We start from the raw sequence: 24,387 nt of genomic DNA, 5'->3' as shown, positions 1-24,387 counted from the left end.
TTCCTCTCGAAAGTTTACGCGACAGGAAAGCAGCGAGGGTCATTACTGTCATTGGGAGCCCCCCACATTCCAAATAGCTGCCAGCCGCAGAGCGCAGAGAACGAGAGACGGGGGAGAGGAAAAAAAAGTGTTTATGGTACTCGCAGTGTTTGTGTTAAAACCGCCGTTTGCCAAGAGACAATACATAAACATCGTCAGTCTTTCTCTCTCAGTTTTGGCCTGAGACGATGTTCCAGCGGAGGCAAGACACCCTGATCGGAGGCGGCTTTTCTTCTCTTGGCTTAGGCCCACCTCCTATTCCCCAGAACAGAGAGGAAGCAACAGGGAAATGTTTTCTTTCTTCTCTTCCACCTCTCTTGTTTCATGTTTTTCCCGGAGCACGATGCCTCCCTCCTTTTCTCCCTCACTCCCCAAACTCGCCTCTGTTCTCTAGAGTCTGTCACAGCCTTGACAGTTCTTCCATTCTCCTCTTAAAAGATGTTGCAGATCCTCCCTCCCCGTCCCGTCCCCTGTCCTGTCCTCCCTTTCTCATTGACGATGACACAGTCCAGAAAGAAAAGCACCATGGGATGCATCAAACACCACCATTGTCTTTGAAAGTCCTCAAGGAACACAAAACTGGTCCTTTCCTCCGATCTTTACTTTGTTTCCCCTCTCCGGCCCCATGAGGACTCAGTTCTTCCCATTACGAGAAGCTCGGAGCAGAAGAGAAGGTAATTAGGTAAAAAAACCAAAGTATAAAATGGCAGTTAAAGCATCTCATCACGAGATCAAAAAGTCTTGTGTTCATTTGCAGAACAAAAGTTTTTTTGTCCTCTTTCATGCTTTATGATCTTTTTTTTTTCCTCCTCTCTTGAGTCATGGAGCCAGAGGTTTGGTCTTTTTTACATTCTGTTTCATACCATCGTCTCAGAGAAACAGGTCATCTCCTTCAACCGTCTCCATTTAATGAAAGTAGTAATTTATTCGCCCTCTCACACATTCATTCTACTCCTCCTCCTTGTCTTGGCTTCATCGTCAGACATAGGCTGATTCGCTGGACTGTGTGCGGCCCAGGTTGGGCGGCTGGGACAGATGTGCCATATCCTTCTTCCTGATCTCGCAGATGGACTTCCTGCGGGCTTGCACGCCCCTGATGGCGGCCTTGATCTTGCGCCAGCCCAGGTGGTTGAGCTCGGCCAGATTGAGCACCACGCAGATGCCGCTCACGGCAAACATGAACACCAAGAAGACCGTTTTTTCCGTCGGCCGTGACACGTAGCACTCCACCTCCTTGAGACACGGGTAGCGGTCGCACTCAAAAATCCCAGGCACACTGAAGCCGTAAAGGAAGTACTGCCCGGCCAAGAAACCGATCTCCAGCGCGTTTCGGAATACCACCTGAATTATGTAGAAGCGAGAGATCCCCTCTTGCCGGCGAACCTTGGAACTCTTCCCGTGGGTGAGGCCCCGAGGGGCATTGGGGATCTCCTTCACCTCCAGGCAGTCAGGCTCTTCCTTCCCTCCTCCGCCGTCTCCGCCATGCTGGACTAGAATCCCATTGATGTTGCGGAGCTTTCGTGCCCCATCTCTGCCCCCGTAGTCCCTCTCCATTATGGGGTAGAGAAAAGAGTAGCGTCGGTCTCTCTGCTTGGCAGACTGGTGGACAGAGTAGGTGATGAAGCAGAGGCTGGGCGTGCACACCAGTATGATCTGGAAGACCCAGTAGCGGATGTGGGAAATGGGGAAGGCTTTGTCGTAGCAGGCCTGATTGCAGCCGGGCTGCAGAGTGTTACAGATGAACATGGTCTGCTCGTCCTCGTACACCGTCTCCCCCACAATGGCCACAATGAGGATCCGGAAGATCACAACAACGGTCAGCAGGATCCTGGAGGAGAAACAGAGATGAATTGGTTAGTATAGGCAGAAGACATGAAATAAGACACCCTGTTTGAGATACTCTGTGATTTCTTTTCAACAAAGCCTTTACAGGGGTGTCACATATAGGAGGCCATCATAAATAAAAAAGTAATAGATCATGACTGCAAATGCAAAGGGCACGTTTTGAGTTTAACAGAATGTCACAAAAAGTCACGTTAAAAAGAGCCATGTGCAATAACACATACCAACAAAAGGTTTCTAAACGTGCAGTTGTAAATCAGGGTACAGTGCAAATACAGCTAAAACCAATAATTGTTGTTCAAGTCAAATGGATTTTACAACCTATTTATGTCCAGTACAAAGCCTTCCTTATATGACAGACAGGAAAGAAGAAAAATGTATTTCAGTGGCACTGATGACCACTAGCATGAGTGGGCCGTTATAATGAGACGAGCAAATTGCTAATTAGAGAAACGAGAAAATAATGAAGGCCACAAGGAAATATGGAGACATATAAGGGCTTTTTCTTTTCTTTTTTTAAGTCTGTATGTATTTTAGTTTCTGAGTAAAGTTACAGAATCTACTCTTTCATCAGTCTATGTAGCTCATTTGCACCAAACTATCTTTTGGAAAAAGATCTCTGAAATAACTTTTAGCGCTGAACCATTTCAACAGTTTTCCAGCGGGTTTGATATGAGAAAATATGTACAGATAAACCCAGCAGAATTGCTTATTATTTGATGCTATCTTACATAAATGGATTAATCTATGCAAAGATTTCACACAAATACATATTAGTTGTACAGGTTGGTTGCTAAACAGCTGTGTTCTGCCCTGTATATGCTGACTACAACTGATATCATCTATCTTCTATAAATATGTTCTATGCTGCTTTGTGAAATTCAGGGTCAAAGGCGCTGGAGCCAATCCCAGCTTGGACAAGTCGGCAGTCCATTACAGGGAAAACACAGAGAGACATAATCTCACCTGTAGACAATTTTATAAAAACAAATTAAACTCGGATGTACATATTTTTTAAACTGTTGGGGGAAACTGGAGCACCCTCAGATGAACAATGCACACGGAAAGGCCCGCTGTGGACTCCAACATAAGACTCCTGAAACAAGACCACGAGCAATTATACCGTTCCCTCAGAAACTATACAGGGATGCTGGATTGTGCTTTTCACATAAACATGGTGCCGGCAAAGAAGGTGTGCAGAATCCGAAAGAGGAGTGTGGCTTCAGTGGTGATATGCATCTCCACATAAAGTGGGGATTTTCCACTTGGAGAAGGGCCGCCTGAGGAGGCATGGCTGCTAAAATGACATAATTGGTCCAGGCTGACCTCATGGACGCACCGAGCATAGAACAAACCTAAGTGTTTTGGCGTCCTGATCAGTGTCACAGCCGTAGAAGAACGAAGTGAGCGAAGTGACTAAACATGAACAGATGAATGGTGGAGGGACACCATGAAGTCACCAGCCCTCCCCCTGTGAAGAGAGAGAAGAAGAAGAAGAAGAAGAAGCACTCCACAGCTCATTTATCAGCAAGAATAAACACTTCAGAAAAAGATCTGTTATGAGTGGAGACTCCATGTGTTGTCAGTCCCCATAAATCTCAGCTTTTGTGTATGGATGTGCTGCCAGAGCATTTACCAGTAACAAAAAAAAAAAAAAAGTGGTGATAACATATCCCTTTAATTTCATTATCATTGCATCATTAGGCCCAGTTTGCATAGCAACCACAATTCAGACTCAGTTACGTTGCTGTGATTGATGCCTACACTAAGCTAACACACGGAGACACGCACACACACCAACACAGCATAATCTATCAGTTGTTGGCTTTGTTACTAACAATACTCTCTCTCGTCAGTCCCCTAGCAACAGGTGAGGTGAGCCTTGTTGGCAGATTAGGAGCTATTTCTGTGCGGGTGTGGTGAGACAGAGAGATTATTGTTGCTGAAATGGTTTGGCTTCAATTCAGACTGCATGCGTGTGTGTGCGTGCGTGCATTAATGTTCGCCCTGACTTGACATATTTGAACACTTCCTGAGTCTGAGTGCATCTGTGATCTCAGATGCACACACACACACATCCATTCTGTTTTACTTTCCTGCAGACATCTTTTCTCTTTGTTCTTCTTCTTACTTTATTCATTCCTCATTCATTTTTCAAATCTCGGACCAGTCCACCACTTTAGATAGCTGGCTCTATGAGGCCGTCTCGCATTGTAATCTGTGGCTAAAACAAAGTCTGGAACAAGGTTGCAGACTTGCAGACTGGCTCCACCTCACTGATAATCTGTTGATTGATTGCTGCCTTGTAGTTGAGCCCTACAGATACGAGGGGTTTTGTTCGCATTGTGGCTTTCCCTTTTAAACCACCACGCTTCGTATTTATAATAAGCTCATAAATAACGCTGTGATAAACCTCTGTCATTACTTCATGTGAGCCCAGAGGACAAGCCATTACAGTAGCCCATCAAAACCCATCCTCATTAATTTTATCATGGATTTAAAGCTTTTGTATGCATACGAGTGATCCGGCTGTGGCTGAGGGAACAGCTTTGAAGGTGGTGCTTGCAGGCATTGAAGAAGCTCTTGAGATAGTTCTTAAGACATTTTCGATGTGCCATACAAAGGAATATATTTGCTTTTAGTGTGTCCTTGTAGTGTTTCATTCTCCATCAGTTTTCTACTATCCATTTTCTCTTTAAATGTTTCTACTGCAATCTGCCTTCTTCTAAACTTCACGTCTGTTATATGGCTTTGATTTTCAGGGTCTGCATCGTGCAAGCAGATAACAAGATGCATAATACAACTCTCAGTGCTGCCTGATCACAGCAATCATTTCAGAGTGGCAGAGAGAGTTTCTGAAGACACACTACTACAGTATGTGTCAATTGACATCGATATCTAGTAAGAGAGACTTGCTCTCCTGTTGCAGTTAGAAATGTTCAAGTTCATTGTCTGCAGACCACATCATCGCAGAAGCCACAATATCCCAGGTTTTACACCTGTTTGTTAAGTTGTGTCTCATTCTCGTATGACCACAGAACATTTTTTCGCTTTGTCTCAGTTGAATTTAAATAAATTGTAATCGTGAGATTGGGTTCCCATACGGCTTCAACATACACAAACAGTTTTTCAGGCTGATTATCACAAGAATTTATGAAGAACATTCAGCCTTTTTCCTCACAGACAAATATTTATCTAGATTACTTGAAATGTCAGTTGTTTGTAACACGTCTTTGATTGTATTTTTCTTAATTAGAACCACTTACTTTTTCAACTTTTTGTTGATATATTCCCAACTTTTATTATTCATGTCAGTGTTTCCAAATCCATACAGTCTTAAAATGATCAAATTTATTTCATTCAACCTTTCATTGATATTTAATTGTGAAAATAATTATTATTTTTTTAGAACTGCATTCAATGCAATGCAATCTAACATGAAAAGTGCAGGAATAATCTGTAGTCTCAGGCAGGCTAGCTGACAAATATTGCATTATTGTAGATTTCCGGTCCTGGGGGATTACAAGCACATTTACATGGACACTCATAGCACAATTTTTTTTTCTCCCATTTGCTAATGAACTTAATCTCTGAGCACTGTTGATGTATGTTTTTTTTTTTTTTTTAAATGTCAGTCACAAATGGATGGTTGAAGACTTTACAGGACAACAACAAGGGCTTCCAGGGCCTTAGATCTCTCAAATCAATTTGGAGATCCTTTTATCTGCACGGTATCGTGGCCGGATGGTGAATCCAGGAGGGAAAGTCCAACGCCACCGCACCTTAGACACTGCCAGGTATCGTTAGATGGCTTTTGGCTGTGTGTGAAGAGTAATCCACCAATCGCGCTGCGGCTCTGCCAGTCTTGTGTGGCGCAGATGTGGAGTCGAAGGGCAAAGTTAATCCTTCCCACAGTCCGACCGCGCGCAATTCACATGTACCTTCATCAAAACGGTAGGTTCACAGGGCTGGTCTCCAAAATGAAAAATGAAAGACTTATTGCCAATCCCTCCCCCACTGCCACCCCCCCCCACCCCCCCGCACCTGTGATCAGCCGGCCCGTGGTGGGGGAGGGAGCGGACGACGCGGGAGAAAAGAATAAATGGTTTCGAAAATGCTTTTGCCCTTGTAGTGACTCCATTAAGAAGCTTAGTGAGCAGAGGTTCACAATACATGAGAGAGAGGAGAGAGAGAGAGAGAGAGTATTGCACTAAATGTGTGCACGTGCGCCTAAATACGCACATATTCCACAGCTGCGTACACACACACTTGTGCACATCTCTCCGCGCAACAAGGCAGAGTCCAGACAGCGACGAGAAACGGTTCAAATTAACTGAGCGCTGACGGAAAACATCAAACTGCAGCTGGAGATGAATTTAGTTCCAGACCGGGATAAAAAAGATTACAAAGTCACCAAAAAACGCAGTGTGGCTCAGACATCCTCGCCTTAAATTAAAAGAAAAACCTGCCAGTGCTCGGACAGTGCGCGGGAGATAGAGGGGGTTAGTAAGGAAAACCAGAAATGGAGGAAAATCTCATCATAGAGAATGAATTATATAATAGCTTCCACGCAAACCTAGTTCTGTAATCTGTGGCTGGGCCAATGGAGGATTCTTGCATTAGGTTTTTTTTTCTTTTTTTTTTTTTTGTTAATGCCATCGAATAGCTTTAGATTATCGTATCCACAGAGCATCTCCCACCTGTTTTTTCTCTCCCCTACAGAGCTTCTATCTGGTTTTTCTTGATTTAATTTACTCTGTAAGGATTCCCCGCTCTGTTCTTCTTCCTCTCCCTCCGTGACCCCGCCACCCCTCAATCCCCACCCTCCCACCCTTTCCTTCTGTGTCAGGAATAATCTCCAGATTGTGTCTGCAGTTTTCTATGAAGAGCCTCATTTCTTCTGTGAACTGCCAAAGGAGACTTTCAGATTGACGGTGGCTTCCCTTAAAAAAAAGAAAAGAAAAAAAAGAAAAAAAAAAAGCATAAATCTTCTCACCACATGCCATTAAACCCTCCCTGAGATTTAGTAGAATCGTGCACATTGCCAAACAGCTAAAACATTTATACAGTATTAACCGTGTTTGTGTTGCGCTGATTTAAAAAAATGGAAAAAAAAAATTACAACCACACAGAGATCTTCAGACGTGTGATGCCAGTATATTCAGACTAAACCAATAGAGAAAGTTATAATACAAATGTGAGGAAATAACAGTGTCGACTCTAAAATATCAATTTAATCTGCAGCAGGGTGCAGCCACAGAAATCCAGTCCTGTCTCACTGGGCTGTGACGTCTCAAAGACCGCTGTGGATCCAAACAGGCAAGAAAAAAGGTAAATTTGTTACAATGTTCAGTCAAAAGCACATTGAACTGGAACTGGACATATATTGCACAAATGCCAATTTAGAAGAATTCAGTGAAATTTGGGTCAAAATCAAACTAGAGTTTGCACGCATTTCTCACAACATTCATTCCACATGTGCATGATACTCACTTTATTACTGGCATGATGTTTATCAGATAAAATGACACATGAGCCTTTACAATGGTCTTGCAACAAACCTAAAAATGTCATGCAATGGTAAACGAGACAACTGAGATTTTTGATTTTGTCCTGTAAATTGAGGGTATCTTTCAGGTCTAGCAATCATTTTCTCAATAGACATCAAGAAATGAAAAAGTGCAGAAGTCGCTGGTTAACTCAGAAAACCTGATGAAGACCGGCTTCATCTCTTAGTTCTGTGTTCTCTGTTCTTAATTCTAGTTTTGTGAACCACAGTTTCATCAGTTGTTAATTGGCAACATGTCAATATATGCAACACCGCATAGTTGGCCCCATTATGTACAAATATCTCTGAAAGATAAAACATACACTTAACAAAAACATAAGCAAATCACTTTATTTGCTCCTATTTTTCATGAGCTGATCTCAAAGATCTAAGACGTTTTCTGTGAACACAAATGCCTCTTTCTCTCCAATGTTGTTCACAAATTAGTCTAAATCTGCATTAGTGAGCACTTCTCCAACATGCTGTCAGACAGGAGATTATTGCACAGGTGTGCCACAGACTGGCCGATAACAGAACACCCTAAACTTAAACTGTGCGGTTTTATCGTACTGTACAATGTAACAGATGTCGCAGGTTTTGAGGGAGTGTGCAATTGGCATGCTGACTGCAGGAATGTCCACCAATGGCCATGAATTGTATGCCCATTTCCCTGCCATTAGTTGTCTCCAATGGCGTTTCAGAGAATTTGGCAGTACATCCAACTGGGTTTACGACCGCAGACCACACGTAAACCACACCAGCCCACTTGCAGCATCTGTCAGAAACCGTCTCAGGGACCTCATCTGCACGCTCGTCGAACTCACAAGCTCGAGTGGGCAAATTGCTCACATTCAATGACATCTGACACTTTTGAAAGGTGTTGTCGTCACAGATGAATCACGGTTTTCACTGTACTGAGCAGATGGCAGATGGCGTGTGTGTCGCGTGGTGAGGGTGAGCGGGCCTGGTGTCAACATTGTGAATGGAGTGGCTGTGGTATAGGCCGGCATATGTCAAGGAAAAGGAATGCAGGTTCGTTCAGCCATTGAAGAGGAGCGGATCAACAATCACCAACCCGACCAACTCTATATGAAGGACGTGTGTTTCACCGTGTGGTCACAGCCCCAGAGGTGGCTGGAGAAGTGCTCACCAACACACATTTAGAACCATTTGTGAACAATGTTTGAGAGAAAAGGTTTCAGGTGTTTGAGTGCAGCTCATGAAAAATGGGAGCAAATAAAAGAATTGCGTTTATATTTTCGCTCGGTGTACTTAGCACATATCTCAACGCGCTCACACCCTCAGCTCCCAGCAGACTGTGTTTGTTGTTCCCTTTGACTAATATGTTGACTGTATCATCACACATGCAGCGGTGATTATGCCTCCTCTCCTCAGTCCTGACCCGCCATTTTTCTGCCGTTCTCTCCTCATTATCTAACAATGGCGATATCGCTACAAAGGGGGCATTTGTCACATGCAAAGCTCTCATTATGAGCACGCAGCCATTAGTGGAAAAAAATTAAACATGTACAGTTACGTGAAGAGTATAATGACATTTTCGCATCTGACGGGCAGATATCCAGTTCCATCTGCCCTCTCCATATGCATGCAGGCAAACACGGCAACATGCACACACGAGCTCACGTCTCTGAGATTTCAGGGGGCGTTGCTATAATTATGGATAACCTCAATTACATGCCACACTGTAACGTTTACATTATCTCCAGTCTAAATTTAAAGCATGTTCTCTAATAATTCATTTGTTTTGTAGACTTTTGAGTGTCCATGAGGATAACATATCCTATCAGGTCCTCCAAACACACACACACACGGGTAACATGCCTTACCTGCACATTGCATTAACTTGTATTTATGCAGACTAATTGTAAATGAAACCATAAGTAACTAATGACAATCTAATTATAACCTGAAACAGACACACACACACCACACACACACACCACACACACACACACACACACACACACTGTCACAGCTGTGCTTCCTGCATTATTCCACCTCCAGATAAAACATAAAGCAGTTCTGTTGATACCATTGAAAATCTGCCTAAATGTTTAATGTCATCCATTTTTTAACTGAAACCTTGAGCGGCGTTCACATGGCGATTGGTGAGGATGAGCCAGATAAAAACACAAGAGGCAAGGCAGCAGTTGCGGGTTCGTGTGGAGCTGGATTTCAGCTCAAGGGGTTAATGAGTCCATGCAAATGAAAAATGAAAAATGTAGATGAGTCTCATCTTGCAGAGTGTGGAGGACTGTGCAGTATTGTGTCCACAGAAAAACATTACAGACTCAATCTGGATATAAAAAGGATTGAAGCTGAAAAGTCCAACCAGTGGGAGCATAATGAGGCAGGGGAGCAAAAGGACATGAAATAATTGGCTTGAGGGGCTGATAAAATGCATAAGGTTGCAGATTGGAAGATGTGACTGCGAAGATAAAAGGAAAAAAATAAAACAAGAGGGTATAGGAAGAGCAACCAGTTTTTTTTTTCCAGAAACCCAACACAAACACACACAAACACACACACACACACACACACACCAAACACACACAACACACACACACACACACACACACAACACACACAAACACACACACACACACACACACCACTCGCTCTCTCTCTTTCGCTCACTCTCTCCCTTCAATCTCCCCTCCACTCAACTTCCCTCTGCTAGTTACAAAGGCAACAGGCGAGGGGCAGAAAATGAGGAGAGAGAAGTGTGGCGGCAAGCAGCGAAGTAAACTAAGGAACAGCACGCTTCTGCAGCGGAGGGCAGCAGATACCGGTTGGAGCGCGGCTACAACTGGTGAAACAAGCTACGTGCATACGGCTTTCGCTTTGTGCAAAAAGGCCTCAAGAACAGTTCAGTTAAAGAGCAACTATGCCGGCGAGGCAATCGTGAAGTCGCCGAGAGAAAGTCATTCAGCTGAAGATATTGGCCATTTAATTTTGGGAGAAAAACAAACGCCCTCAGACACTGTTAAAAAATGGTTGTCAGAAACAGGAAGTTCTGAAATTCTAATAAAATAATCTGTGATATGTTCTGTTTTATTAAAGCGATTGTAGGTTGGGGGTTATTTCAGAGCTCTGCACTGTGATATAAACAAGCTCAGTGCTACGGCTGACCTGCTAATCCTGTTCACCGTCTCACCTTTGCTCTCCATCAATACCTGTTCCCTCGCTGCTGAGTTCAGCTTTCCTCCACATAAGCCTCCGCCTTCCCACCCCTCCACCTTTTCCGCCTCCACTGTTTCTCACATTAATTACACCTCTAACCGGCATGTCTTTTTAATTTAGCTCCGAGTTTGGCTCCTTCAAAACAATCAGCACCAGCCTCCCATCCTCCGTTTCACAACCTTCAGATGTGTGCGAGACCCACCCCCCCTCGCTAATCTGGTAATCAGACTTGAATTGCCATTTCACTTCGGGCAGAGTTTGTCTGGAATGAGGCTTCTCCCTGTGGCTCCACGGCAAATTGAATTAGATGGAGTGCAGAGTTCACCTCTTTTTATGGGGTCAGCAGACCGTGCAAGCGCAGCAGGGAAGCACTGTAGGCAAGCGCGCCGTATAAAAAGTTGAAGTTGAGGTAATACTTTGAGGTGAGAATGCAAACAGGAACACTGGCAAGGGCTTTGGTTGCAGGTTCAAGCTTCAGCACATCTAAGGGTTCTTAAAATCTGAATGGAACAGACGTCTTGCATGTCTGTCTCCATGACTGTGAACACTTGAATGAGATTTAAAATGTAAAGCAGTGGAAAAACACTAAATAAGCTGAATCCATACAATGTTCACGATTTCCCCTAATCTTGCAAGTAACTGACACAACTGCTGTATATGCTGTAAATGCGGACTAACTTAGAAAGAGATAAGATTTAATGACCTTTTTTTTTCATTCATACTGTATTTAATCCCCTTAGAGAAGTTTCTTCAGCACACAGCACAGCGCTCGGTGGAGCTGGTGGGGATCCACGGTGCATTATTTTGGGCTGTGGTAGGAAATCGGAGTAACCACTCACACATGGGGAGAACATGCAAACTCCACACAGATCCCAGCGCCCAGCTGGTATTTAAAGCCAGACCTTTTCGCCGTGACCCTTTGCGCCACCATGCGGCCACAGCTTGTGCTTCCTCCTACTCCTTTTCGAACACGTTGAGCTTTCATTGTATCGATTGCTTATCTTTTCATTCATTCATATCTGAAGAGATACCATCGTCTTTTCCCAGGTGTCACATGGCATCTTATGTTACCATGGCGATAAAGGTCCTGAATGTCTACTTATATTCCCTACCATGTACATGCGTCACTGCTGACGAGCTGGTAGGACGAGGAGGTGGTCAATACTTCCTCATGCTCAAGAGACAAACTTTATTATATGGTACAAATGTGATAAGACAAATAATCTAATGGGTAATTTTGAATGCTGTGATACTCTTCCATACGAGGATTAGTGTTTTTGAACACAGACTCTGTGCTGTTTAGCAGCACAACATCTGCAGATGTTTTTTTTTAAACCAGCGCTCACCAGTGGTTTTAGGTAATCCCTCCATCTGCAGTCTTTATCCTGCCTCTCGTCTCTTTATTACTGTTTTCCACTCATGTTTTGACTTTCTGTCCATCCTGTGTGTCTTAAGGGAGCCAGTTGGTAACCCAATTGCAATGTACTGACAGCGCTGACAAATCTAATCCTGTCACATCAAACGTAGACGGACAGTTATCATACTTTCCTCGTCTCTCTCGCCCTCCCTCCCCCTCTCTCTCTCTCTCTCTGTCTGTGTGTTCCCGTGCCAGGGTTTATCAATAGCTCGTAGTTCACGGCGGGTCACCTGGCACAAAGCTTGATCTTGATCGTGCCATGAACAGGAGACCTCGCTCACACACACACTCCCACACACAGAAGGGATGTTCCGGTGCTTCAGGCCAGCGACAGAAGGAGTGAGGAGGCAACGATCTCCCCTGCTGACCGACCTTTATCCTGCACGACCATCAATCTCACACACACACACACACACACACACACACATGAATGCATGTACACACACACATTCGCCAGAAGATATGAACACCAGTATCACAAAAACACACAGTACGTCCATTGCCTGAATGAGCTTTTCATTCAACACAGGATGAGGACTCCTCTCCATGCACGTGTGCATACAAACCCTGATATTTTAATCGTACACACACATCCTCCAGCTGTTGCAGGGCGTCACAAAGCGATTGTGCCTGACATTGCTGCAACGGTCATCTCCAGAAAAGACGAAGATGAATTCCTATCATGCTGTAGCGCTGACTCAGGTGGGACTGCTCAAACTTCAGTCCGCAGGTTCACTGGGTTTGTCTGAGTTCAGGTGAATCACAGGGTTTTGTATTTACTGCCAACTGTGCCATGCAGCTGACTGTATAGCTCTCCTGTATTATTACACTGGACTGTTACAGTATCTATTAATTGGATTATTGTGTGTTATCCTGGATCTATAAGCTGCTAAAATTAAAAAAAAAAAATCTAACAACAGTAAATTGTTCTCTCAGACACACAGTGGTATTTAAGTGGTGTTTGATAGTCGCTGGCCAGATGCCTTTGAGGATAAATCAATTGAGTTCATAGTCTCGCTGACAGTTATGAAAATTTATTGTAGTTCCTGTGCACATGAGTAGGTTTCGCAGATGCGCAGTACAATTTCATGTGGTTACACACGGCATAATGAAAAGCAAATGATCGATTAAAATGGAGGTTTTCAAAGTGTGGGACGATGAGCACTCTGTTACAGAGAATGAACTCTCACATGGCAAATAATATTTCATATTATATACAATAATACTGTCAACGGCTGTTAGGATCAATAAGTACCTTCATGAGAAGATGACTAAAGAAGTGAAACCGCTCAAGTTTCAAGAGTTCAATATGGCGTTAAAATAGACTTTCTAAAATCTGCTCAGTGTATCATTCACCGTGTATCAATGGCAAGATAGGAAACGAGCAACATGACTGGTCCCCATGGCAACAAAGGGTTTTTTAGGGATAGACTGTAAGGCCTTGATGGAGGGGTGAGACATGAGCAGGGGAAAGAGCAACAGGGGGAGAGAGGGGAAGAGAGTGAGTGCGTGGGCGAGACGGAGGCAGGATAGAGGGAGGGGTGGTGTGTGTGTGTGTGTGTGTGTGTGTGTGTGTGTGTGTGTGTGTGTGTGTGTGTGTGTGTGTGTGTGTGGGTGTGTGTGTGTTTGGGGAGGCAATGGAGGGAAATACAGAAAGGAAAAGAGAGAAATGATGGCCGTAATCCGGATTAAATCAGTGGGTTTTGGACAATCCCGAGCTCGGGCCGTCGCGTCCGTGCCAACTCCCCACCCACCGCGGCTTTCCCGTGCCAAGCTCCAACCCAAATCAGCGGCTCTGGCACATGCAGGGAGCCTCCATGACACACAAGCAGACAGCACATGGCCGAGCAGGGAACATCCCAAACACACTCTGTCCACACACACACACACACACACACACACAGACAGAGAGATATACGCTTTAACATTTTACAGTTCAGTGTTTCTCATCAGCTGCAGTGGTTCACAAAGAATAACAATATAAAACTAACTTGTATAATTTAAAATCCTTTATGAAGTCTCACATTCAACATCCAACACCATTGTCTGCAACAATTTCAGTGCGCTCAAAAAACAAAAATGCCAAAACTTTCTCTCATTAAAGATTAAATGTTATTAATTAAGAAAGCAACTTAATATTTCAGAAGCTTAGTGACTGCAAAATAACTAAATAGGAGATTAACTCATAAAACAATAACTTCAGCCTCTTTATGCCATAAATAATCAAAATAAATGATATTACAACCCAGCAATGGGGTAAAAATGATTCTAAGAAAAAGCTTTCCAAAAAATTAGCAAACCTAACAAATAAAAAATTGGAATTGAAAGATTTGATTTCTGTTAAGACTCGTCCTCTCATGGTGACTATCAGTGAATATATGAGCATGGGGGGTGGGGGGGGGGGGTGGGGGGGGGGGGGGTGGGGGGTGGCAGTGACTGATTATTCTTTGTCATTCTTAGAAAGAATAAGAATATTCATGTTTTTAGAAAGGTCATGTTTGAAGATACTTTCTTTACTTAAGTTGCTTTAACAAGGAAAACAGCAATTTCTTCCAAATTCCTTATTTAACACACTTCAGATTAAAAGTGACACCATTACACTTTTGAGCCTCAGATGTCAGGCAGATGAATTTACAGTAGAAACACTAAAATGGTGACACGAAGCTGACAGAGCTCATGTAATATTCATTTGAAAAGCGATGAGCTTGTGAGATAACACACACAGTTCAAGAAATTATCCTTGAGGGGAAAAGTCAGATTCATACTGGAAAAGCAAAGAGTTAGTGTTCAATCCAACTCATTCAACACTGTTATCTTTAAAGGTGACTGGTTGGAGAGCCGAACATTCCTGCATTTCATTAAAACTCGTTGTAATTTTACACTTAAAAGGAAATGTAGCCAACTCCATTCAATCAGACAGATCTTTTAGTAAACCACAGGGTTGTTTTTTAGTTTCTTAATGTTTTGCCAAAAAAAGGTATGTTTCCTCCAGAATAGCCAATATTATAAATGCATCACTTGTTTGCAGAAACCAACATTTTCTCTTTTAACACTGAATGGTGTAAAATGAAATGGTTTTACACTTTGCTGTTTGCAAATGCCTCTGATTGAAAGTCCTATATTTGATCCATTGAACTTCACTTCTTTCAACCCACTATACAAAACCTACTGACCTTTATCAATACGTACTCTGCCGCCATGAGCTCTGTAGCTGGATGTTTATTGGACAACTTCTATTCTATATATTCGGTGCAGAAAATGATAAACTGGGCACAGCTGGAATTCAGAGGTTTTTGTTGCAAATAAACTTGATCATGACAACCGATACCTAAAGGACATTCATTTACATTTTGTTGGGTGCACATCACCCGGTCTTATCTGATTGGAATTTCACATGCAAATTGAGTCTACTGAACCCTGTTTGAAAGCAGAGATTTATACGAAGCTCCTGTTCTCTAGATGTCTCGCCAGCGTCTGATAGGATGTGAACGCGGCCATGAATTCTCTAAATGTCACACAGATGCCTGATGGGAGATACGGCTTCCTCAAGTAAATAGCAGGCAGACACACCAGTCCTGCTGCTGTCATGCTACAAGTTGCAAAGTCTAAAAAATATATCCACTTGACATCAGAGCAGCGTCTACGTGTGCTGTGTGTTTTTTTTTTTTCTTTATCCAGTTTTTGACAACATCAGTGTGAATGCAGCATGTTGCCGGGAGCTCAATCACCCTCCCTGCAGCTCAGCTTCGCTCTCTAATTGAAGAATCTGCAAAGGGAAAGTGTATATGGGTATATGTGTGTATGTGTGTGTGTGTGGTAAGGTGTGAACACATTGTCGCACCCTATCTGGCTGCTCATATGATTATCTAGTGGTAGTGGGGGAAGTGGGGGGGTTCTGTCACAGTTTTGGCAACATGCTGGCCTGTGTGTGAAAGAGTGTCGATGTCTATGTTTTAGCCCTGGAGTAAGGAGTAAATATAGTAACCACGCTGCAAGTTTGCTTACGCACATGTTTGTGTATTCGGATGACCATCTGGTTGCGAGCGCGCGCATATGTGTGTGTGTGTGTGACGGCGCATTCTGTATGAGGAAGCGTTGAATCACACAGCGTGGGGAAGTATGTTAGCCCCAGCAGAGACGATCTGCGATTTAGCAAGGTGTAAGCTCTCTGAAAATTTTCTTGTTGAGTCACTCACACTGTGCCGAAGATGATACTGCCTCTGAGGAACAGTCATCACACACACACACACACCACACACACACAACACACACACACACACACACCACACACACACACACACACACAACACACACACACACACACACACACACACACACACACACACACACACACACACACACACACACTCGAAGATGTGAATGTACCACAGTGACTCTCACCTCGTTCATTAATGAAACTCTGTAAGGTAATGGAGTCAGTGATGGGGGCTGCAGAGGAGGGGTGTGAGCGGGCTACAAGGGGATAAATCAGTGGCAGAGGAGCATCCTTTTCATCTTCAAAGAGCAAGCTGGAGCAGGATCAGGCGTTGGAGGCAAGATTGCAAAGGAAAAATAACTAGTGGATGGTGCAGGATCATATGTGGAGGAGCTGCTCGATCTCGACAAAAGCAGACATATATATGTGCAATCAAACAAAATGAGTTTCGCGGCGTCTGCAAAGGAACGCCCGTAGTCATGAGTAATAAAAGCAGATTGTATAAATAAGACAATATTCTCAAAGCCGCGAGCTCACACAAATAGGCCCGGCGAAGAGGACTTCAAAAGCTGCAGCCTCGCTTTGAACCACACAAGATCAAAGTTGGCTATTTGTTTTAATTTGATCCTCATATTTTATGTACTTGGTTTTATTTCTACTGCTCACATATTTTATATCAGTGGACAAAGTTAGCTCAGCAGGAGTTTTAATTAATTTTTTTTTCATATCATATTTTTCACATTTTAAAAGATTCTCCCGCCACACGGGACAGGATAGATAGATAGATGTGTGTGTGAAAATTTAGAATGCCAGATCAATAATATTTTCTGGTGTAGGGGTTAACTGACAAGACGACTGGGATCATCCCAGTTCAAGTCTAGGTTTAGTTTAGTCGGCTTTGTTGTTTCTTTGTTGTTTGGTGTGTGCATGTTCACCCCATGTGTGTGTTTCCTGCTTCAGTCCAAAATCTCCTGTAGAAATGAGTTTCGGTGTATTTAACTCCCTCCTTTGTTCTGGACTGGAAACATCTCCGGAAAGCCACAATCAGCTGTATTTACCTGTTCAAAGTCACATTCGTTGCAGAATGAATGGATGAAACTTCCTGACACATGAAAAGTAGCTTTAGATAGCTTCAATCTGTGAGGAAAGTTAATCATCTGCCTAGTTTTAACACATCAAACTCATGTTAAAAGGTGACAGGGAGCCTTTCGTTGATGCAGCTCAAACCAATGAGGCAGTGGAATCACATGCAGAGAGGGGAAATGTGTCTGTGATAAATTATTCATCACATCACTGTTATCATCATGTGTAATGCAGATGATCTCAGGGATTGATTTTTTTTTTTTTTTACATGTTGGATGTTGAAGTACTGATTTTCTGACAACACACATCATTGGATCCAGGCCAGTGATTCGTATTCCAGCCCTGTAAAATCTGATCACAGGGAGTAAAAATGATCCAGCTGGGATATCTCTACCGCCGATGAGGTTCGGCTTTTGGCTGCTTTTCTATTAGAAAAAGTAGAGTGAAGTGAACGTGAACGGGTTTGCGATTCCAGGCAAGATTTAGCTGCGAACCAGAAAGATTTTGATTGCACTGATCTGAAGTGGAAGGGTGTTAATGCCTGTCGAGTAGCCTGGAGATTTTATCCATCTAAAAGGCGAAGGAACTAAACAAGCAATTGTGTTTATAGCAGAGTAAAATCATAGCCTTACATTCATTTAACCACACTTTCCTTAAGAGCAATCATTACAGAGTGCTGCGGTTAAAAGTCATATATAACATTTCAGCACAGGTTAAAAGAAACTGAAACTATGTTTAAATTGTGGTAACAGTACATGCATCTTTTTTAATCCTCTTCAGTGTTCTAAAACTTCAAACTTCAGGCAGGTTTACAAATAAGACACTTTAAGGTGTACAGACTTAATTATTTGCATCTTGGAGGAACATATTTTACAATCAATGCATCTAAGTAGGAATGCTAGTTTAACTGTATGTATTGCCCTCTTACAGTAAATTAAACACTAAATGATTTCACCAGCAAACCAACATCAAATATTGTAATTTAAAACCTGAGTGAAGCAGAGCTGCCAACTCTCATGCATCGAGAGCAAAATTCATACTAATAACTCAGAGATCACACAGTGTATGATTTGATATGAATTTTTCTGAAGACCAGACTTCTTAAGGGACTTCTTATAAGGAGGTTTATTATTCATGACAAGGGAATGGGAAGTAATATCAGAAAGTGGACATCATACGGATAGCACTATTATGTCCACATTAACACATATACGCTTTTCACACTGCAGCTCATTTTTATTGTATCAATTTACATAACAGTCAATTCCAAAATGTGTGTTAATACAATCAGTATCACATACCTATACCTGAGTTTTTCCTTTTTCATCATGGCTTTCTTTTCACAGTTACGATTAAAGAGGAAGTGAGGATGGGAAATGTCAGGTGGGTCAAGCAACAAATGGAAATTATACTATTTCAGACAATATTTTCCTGACCCACCAGGATCAGGTCTCATTTTTCACAAAACGCAGTGATATACTGTACATTTGGAGTATGGGCCCTGTCATGTAACACTGGAAAGTCATTTGTTTGAGTGAGATCCGTGACTTACTCAGTGGACTGTTCTCCTCACTTGGAAGGAAAGTAAACATTAAACTTCCTACTGGTGTCATTTTAACACTGACCTGCTCTGTCCTCCGTGCTAATGCTAATCTATAAGCCTTATTGAGCCACTTTGTGAGAGGCGACTCCTTGCCGTGTGTCCTGCAAGGAGAAATCCGTATGAACTATGACCCCTTCGTCTCTCCGTCTTATCTCTTCAACTTTGCCCATTTGTTCAAAATGTCACCTGTGTTTGGTTTGAAAAGTGTTTGCTTTTGATTCCCTTCATTCACACACCAACCCTCCTGATCTATGTGGTGTGAGCGGCAATAAGCGACCGAGACCCAGATAATTGGGGATGAGCGGTAGATCTGAGGTGTAAGCAGAAAGAAATGAGAGCACAAGCTGCATAATTATGTGCAGTCACTGTCTCATTCTCCCCCAGCTACAACTCAGCTTCTCCAGCAGTCCCTGTGGAGGCCGGTTGTAGTACTCCAGTCATGAAAGACTGCGAGCAGCGACAGAGCGCGTCTTCCCTGCTCCTGGGGATCATTTCCAGGGTCTTTGCATCTCCAGTAGTACATCCAGATCTTCATCAGCGCTGACACAAATGTGAAAAACCTTCACTCCTAAACTTATATTTAATTTCTACTTTATCAGCAAACGGCCGCTTTGTATTCACAGTCAAAGTCTAGGATGTGACAGGAATGCAGGCTTATCGGCCTCTCATCAGTGATTCATAATCTCCCAAAGGAACATGTGAGGTCATTTAATAACTCTCTTCTTATGGCTGAGAAGGCATCCAGGCAGCCAGCAGCATCTCAGGGGTCGTTACATATTAGGGAGGAGGCGTGAATGAAAAGATGGGCAGAATAAATGTCAGTGTCTTTTGTCTCTCACACACACACAGATACACACAATGAAAGGACAATCTCGTCAAGAACCTGGCAGCCGAGGCGCCACCAGGGCCTCGTTCTTCTTTTTACAACACTGCGCACGTTTACTAGATAAATTCTGTACAAACAAATCATCCATCGCCTCCGCGGGCGCCGTGAGAGCTCCGTGGGATTTGCTAAATAAAAGCACGATGATCAAAAGGTCACATGACGGCAGAGCGTGGTAGCGGGCGCGAGCGCGAGCACGCTGACCTCAAATGCGAAACAGTGTTCACAATAACATTATGCTATGCTCAAGAGAATACAAGTAGCACAAACAAGAGATGCAGATGAGGAGTCAGTCCTGAAGAGACTTCGCTCAGGAGAGTCATCGTGAAAGACATAAAGCCAAGAGTCAAGTTTTAGTCTTTAGTAGTAACATAGATACAAACTTCAGCTGAAAATCGTACATTGAGTAGAGAAATACTGCTCTGCAATTGCCAAGTGTGCATCGGATACTTCTGCAATTTTGAGTAAATGTATGTGAAAAATATACATTTCAACAAAATTTCAAAGACGATAGAAAATGCTTACTTAATAATGTGCTTTCTACAACTGAACGCTGTGTATAGCATTGTATAAAAGTGTATTAGTCCAACACTCCATCCATTCATCTTCTATACTGCTTCATCATGTTCAGGGTCAGGGGTCAGTGGGCGAGGGGGAGGGCCCACCCTGGACAGGTCAGCAGTCCATCAGAGCGTAAACAGAGAGACAGGCAGTCGCACACACTCACATTCAAAGTGTATGTTTTTGACTGTGGAGGAAACCGAGCACCCAGAGAGAGAGCGTATCAACTGTGCCCAGAAAGGCCGGAACCCTCAGCCGTTCACCATAATCCCCACCGTGTGGCTGGCCCAAACAGGAAGCGTGTTTTTGTGAGGAGGAGATAATCATCGTTCCTCTTTTCAGGTGCTGAAAGCAGTTTTGGAAACCGTTTACCTGTGATTTACAAGCTTGTATGAGACCCTCTAGTGACCACTGAAAAACGTCATGGTACAATTTGTTGGTTCCTTTATAGACATTAGGAACTCAATTCAAGGTAGCCGAAACATGGACTTTTTCTACAGCATATTTTAAAATAAATAGAAAATAAGAAGTGTTCTACTGACAGATTCACCTTAAATCCTGACAAAGTGTCTAACAAGCAGCCGAACAAATTCAGCATGACAAAAACAGATCCAGCGAACAGCCGCTGAAACACATTCTGGGAAACCTGAAAGGTTACTGTGTGAGTGTTTGAACCCTAGAAAACCGACAACAAGCTGGAAATGACGTCCTCCATTCAGTGGAGGAGCAGAAACATAAAATGAATAGATGTGCAACAATTCCTTGAACAAGTTGTTCCAGACAGCAGTTCCCAGTTCTGTATTCTTGGAACCGAGATTGCTTCAAAAGGAATCTCGTGTATCCTCTCTTTTGTCGCCGATTTGCTTGAATAGTACAGTAACCTAAAAACAGGAAAGCTTACAGAAGCTCCCGATCGTATCGGTCTGTTTACGAGCAGGAGAATGATTTAGCTGCCACATGTCGGCTTTCGCGCTGATTGAGAAGAGACGCTATAACTTGTATTTTATGTTCTCAGGGTGTTTAACTGCCGCCCGCCTCGTCCAGACAGCCATAGTGACAATAAATACACTCCGTGCTAATTAAGATCAAGATTTATTTAACAGCAAAAAAAAGTCAATGAGGTACTTACAGATTTAATCACTCGCTTAACATTCCCGTCAGCGCAGCCTGCGAATCCATTTGTATTGCAAATGGACAGACCTAAAGACTGTTTCATTAAGTGCCCTGTCTTCTATCAAACTCTACTCCTATTCCATTATTGGAGATCAATATCAGGGAGGTGGGGAGGAGGGACCCGTGCATGCTTAGCAGCCCCGCTCCGACCAATGGCGGCACCCGGGCCGGTGGGAGGAGGACTACGGAGACGGGCATGAGTGATGTGTTGATGGAGTTGGGTGGGGAGCGCTTCATCATGGTTTATCCTCAGAGGCCGTGTACCAAGCGGCTCGGCAGTGCCGCGGTCCATCAGCTGGTCCCGGGAAGTCGATTCGCACCTGGGCCACCGCTCATAATGACAGGAATAAATCACTGGTAGCAGGGTGAATACACACAAACACACACACATGGGAAGAGAGGACTGGGAGCCATCCGAGCAGCTTGACGCGCCCACAGAGGACACCAGAAGCCACGTTCTGTGCACGCCGTCAATGTTCCTGCATGAACACAGGCCCCGACTGGAAATCTCTGGAGCCATGTGTAATTTTACACAAACGAGCGTTACATTTGCGCTCATGTGCGAGTGTGTACGTGAGTCACGTAGACGAATGGACTCGGGCACACAGGCTCTTTCATCATGGTGGGCTCATGAGGAGCGCCCTGGCACCGCCTCAGGGACAGAAACCTGTCTAACGCTTCCTCCCACATGATGGCACCTTCGACGAGCAACGAGACGAGTAGAGAGGGACGGGCAGGTTTAATGACTGAGGGAGTATTAGCGTGACTGGTATAAAAATTCATGTCAGCCATGATGGCCCAGATTAGATGGTTTTAAGCTGTAGGAATGCCAAATGCAGGGACGGCACATCACTGCTGGAACGTACAGACTCGCACTACATGGTCTACAGCTGAGGCCATCTCTCTGAACAACAGCACAAATAAAGAGTCATAAAGAGTGCATCAAATGGCAATAATTCAGAAAATAATGAATAACATCACACCCATAATCATTTCGTCAGTCCTTTACAGAGGAAAGTGTTGCAAATAGAAATCCTACACAAGTTGGACTATGTGATGGCTGAATTACAGTCTCTGGTCAAGAACAATGTGTTAATATATAGGACTTTATTTGTAATTTTAAAGAGGGGAACGTTGCATTAATAGATTAATTCTAGGACATGGCACCGACTCAAAGATGACAAGGTGGAAGTTGATGAGGTGAAGTCATCTGCTCGGTTTATAGTTCATTGTTTTATTTGTACCAGCTATATAATTGCAGCAATCGTGCTTGACCTTTAAATATCATTAAAGCGGTCCTAAACTTTTGAGATAATTTTGAGTATTTTTTATGTTGATGAGTGGTTAAGAAGCTGAAAATGGCCATTAGTGCATCTAAACCCATCATCTCCTTGGATCGGGGTTGAAACGAATCCCATCGAACATTCAGTGAATGACAGGAAGCCAGGGAATCACAAACTAAATGTGTAACTAGAATATGATAGTTTTCCTTTCTAACAGCTAAAGTAAAGTATAGGTATATTCAATTGAAAGGACACGATTGGTTTCTTGATGTTTATGAAATTCAAACTTGAACTGGAAGAGAACAGACAAGTGAAGTGAGAATTTCATACATTTGATGCCTCATTGGGTTAATGCTGAACAGCAGAGCAAAGGTCAAAAATGAACTAGAACGTAAACAAATGAAGAACTTAAACCGCAGCAGGCTGTTGATGTGCCGAATGAGCGTATAAAAAAAAAAAAAAAAAAAAAACAGGATTGTTGTATTTCCTGGCTGTTTGAATATTTCAACTGTCTGAACAACAAATATAATCTGTGTAAAGATGATCTGCGGCTTGTTGCCCGCGGGCGTCCTGGTTGCCCTGCTGTAGGTCATGACAGGCAGCACCATCTCGTGACGAGACAGTCCTCTTGGCTTGCTACCAACGCCCTGCAGACTGTGGCCATGTGTCTGCTCGCCCGTCTGTGAATAACCGCTCCCCCGCTGCCTTCGCCTTCACTCTGTCTTTTTACTCTTACTCCGTCATCTGATTCGTGTCTCCCCCATCTCGCACCCTGATAGCCATCTCTCCGCTCCGCAACCGAACTCGGTCTTTTTTCTCTCGCTTTTCCCCGGCTGCCCCCGTTGATGTCACTCTCCTTTGGTGATTTTCATTTCAGCAGCCCTCTCTTCTCTCTCTGTATCGCGCGCGCTCAGAGCCCGCAGCCAGTATGACAAGCCCTGCTGATGAGCGACAGCGCTCCTCCAGTGTCTCATGAATGAGGGGAAGCAAGTGCTGACCAATCATTTATCATCGCACCGAAAGGAAGCGGCGCTAACGAACCACTCAGCCGACAAGAGTCCTCTGAGAATCCCAAAAATCACATCAACTGGAAACAACTAAATTCACACATCAAGAGCTTTGTCAACAGGGGAAGACTGTTTTAACAGAAACACAGCATAACGCCACACTTCATCTACTCGCCGACATTTATTCACTCAATAATTTAAGAGTCCTACTAGCCTGAGTGAGTCGGTAACTACAGGGAATTGGTTGAATTTGCAAATTCAGACCAATGAACTCAAGCTGAACCTGTGGTTACGAGCATGTCCAAAGAAACACTGAGACTCAGGCAAATGTTCTTTTACAAGATGTAAAATCGTGTCCAATACTGTTTACAGAGCTGATGTGCCTCTGTGGCTAAAACGTTCATGAATAATTGCTCGTTCCGAGGCTGACGAGAGTGAGTTATTCAAACACGGATACAAGACATCCCAGCAGACACACTACGTTGTATTAACGTTGGTTCTTGGTTGGATATGGGTTGCAACGTTTGG

At 43.4% G+C, this 24,387-nt stretch overlaps 1 protein-coding gene across 1 annotated transcript in view; it reads right to left on the bottom strand.

The window, feature by feature from the left end:
* Nucleotides 1-845: 845 nt before the first annotated feature.
* The window catches only part of LOC115400025 (gap junction delta-2 protein-like), a 26,447-nt gene continuing 2,905 nt past the window's right edge, over nucleotides 846-24,387 (bottom strand). Inside the window, exons 5-7 of the mRNA XM_030107677.1 lie at nucleotides 22,143-22,267; nucleotides 21,834-21,889; nucleotides 846-1,867 (exon numbers count right to left, since the gene is read on the bottom strand). Coding sequence (XP_029963537.1) covers nucleotides 1,018-1,867; nucleotides 21,834-21,889; nucleotides 22,143-22,267 — 1,031 coding nt within the window. The 3' untranslated portion in view covers nucleotides 846-1,017. The remainder of the gene's footprint in view (nucleotides 1,868-21,833; nucleotides 21,890-22,142; nucleotides 22,268-24,387) is intronic.

The sequence above is a fragment of the Salarias fasciatus genome, chromosome 14 (genome assembly GCF_902148845.1).
Source record: "Salarias fasciatus chromosome 14, fSalaFa1.1, whole genome shotgun sequence".
In the NCBI taxonomy this organism is placed as follows: Eukaryota; Metazoa; Chordata; class Actinopteri; order Blenniiformes; family Blenniidae; genus Salarias; species Salarias fasciatus.
The sequence above is the reverse complement of the archived record's forward strand: the minus strand, read 5'-3'. Positions and strand labels throughout refer to the sequence as shown.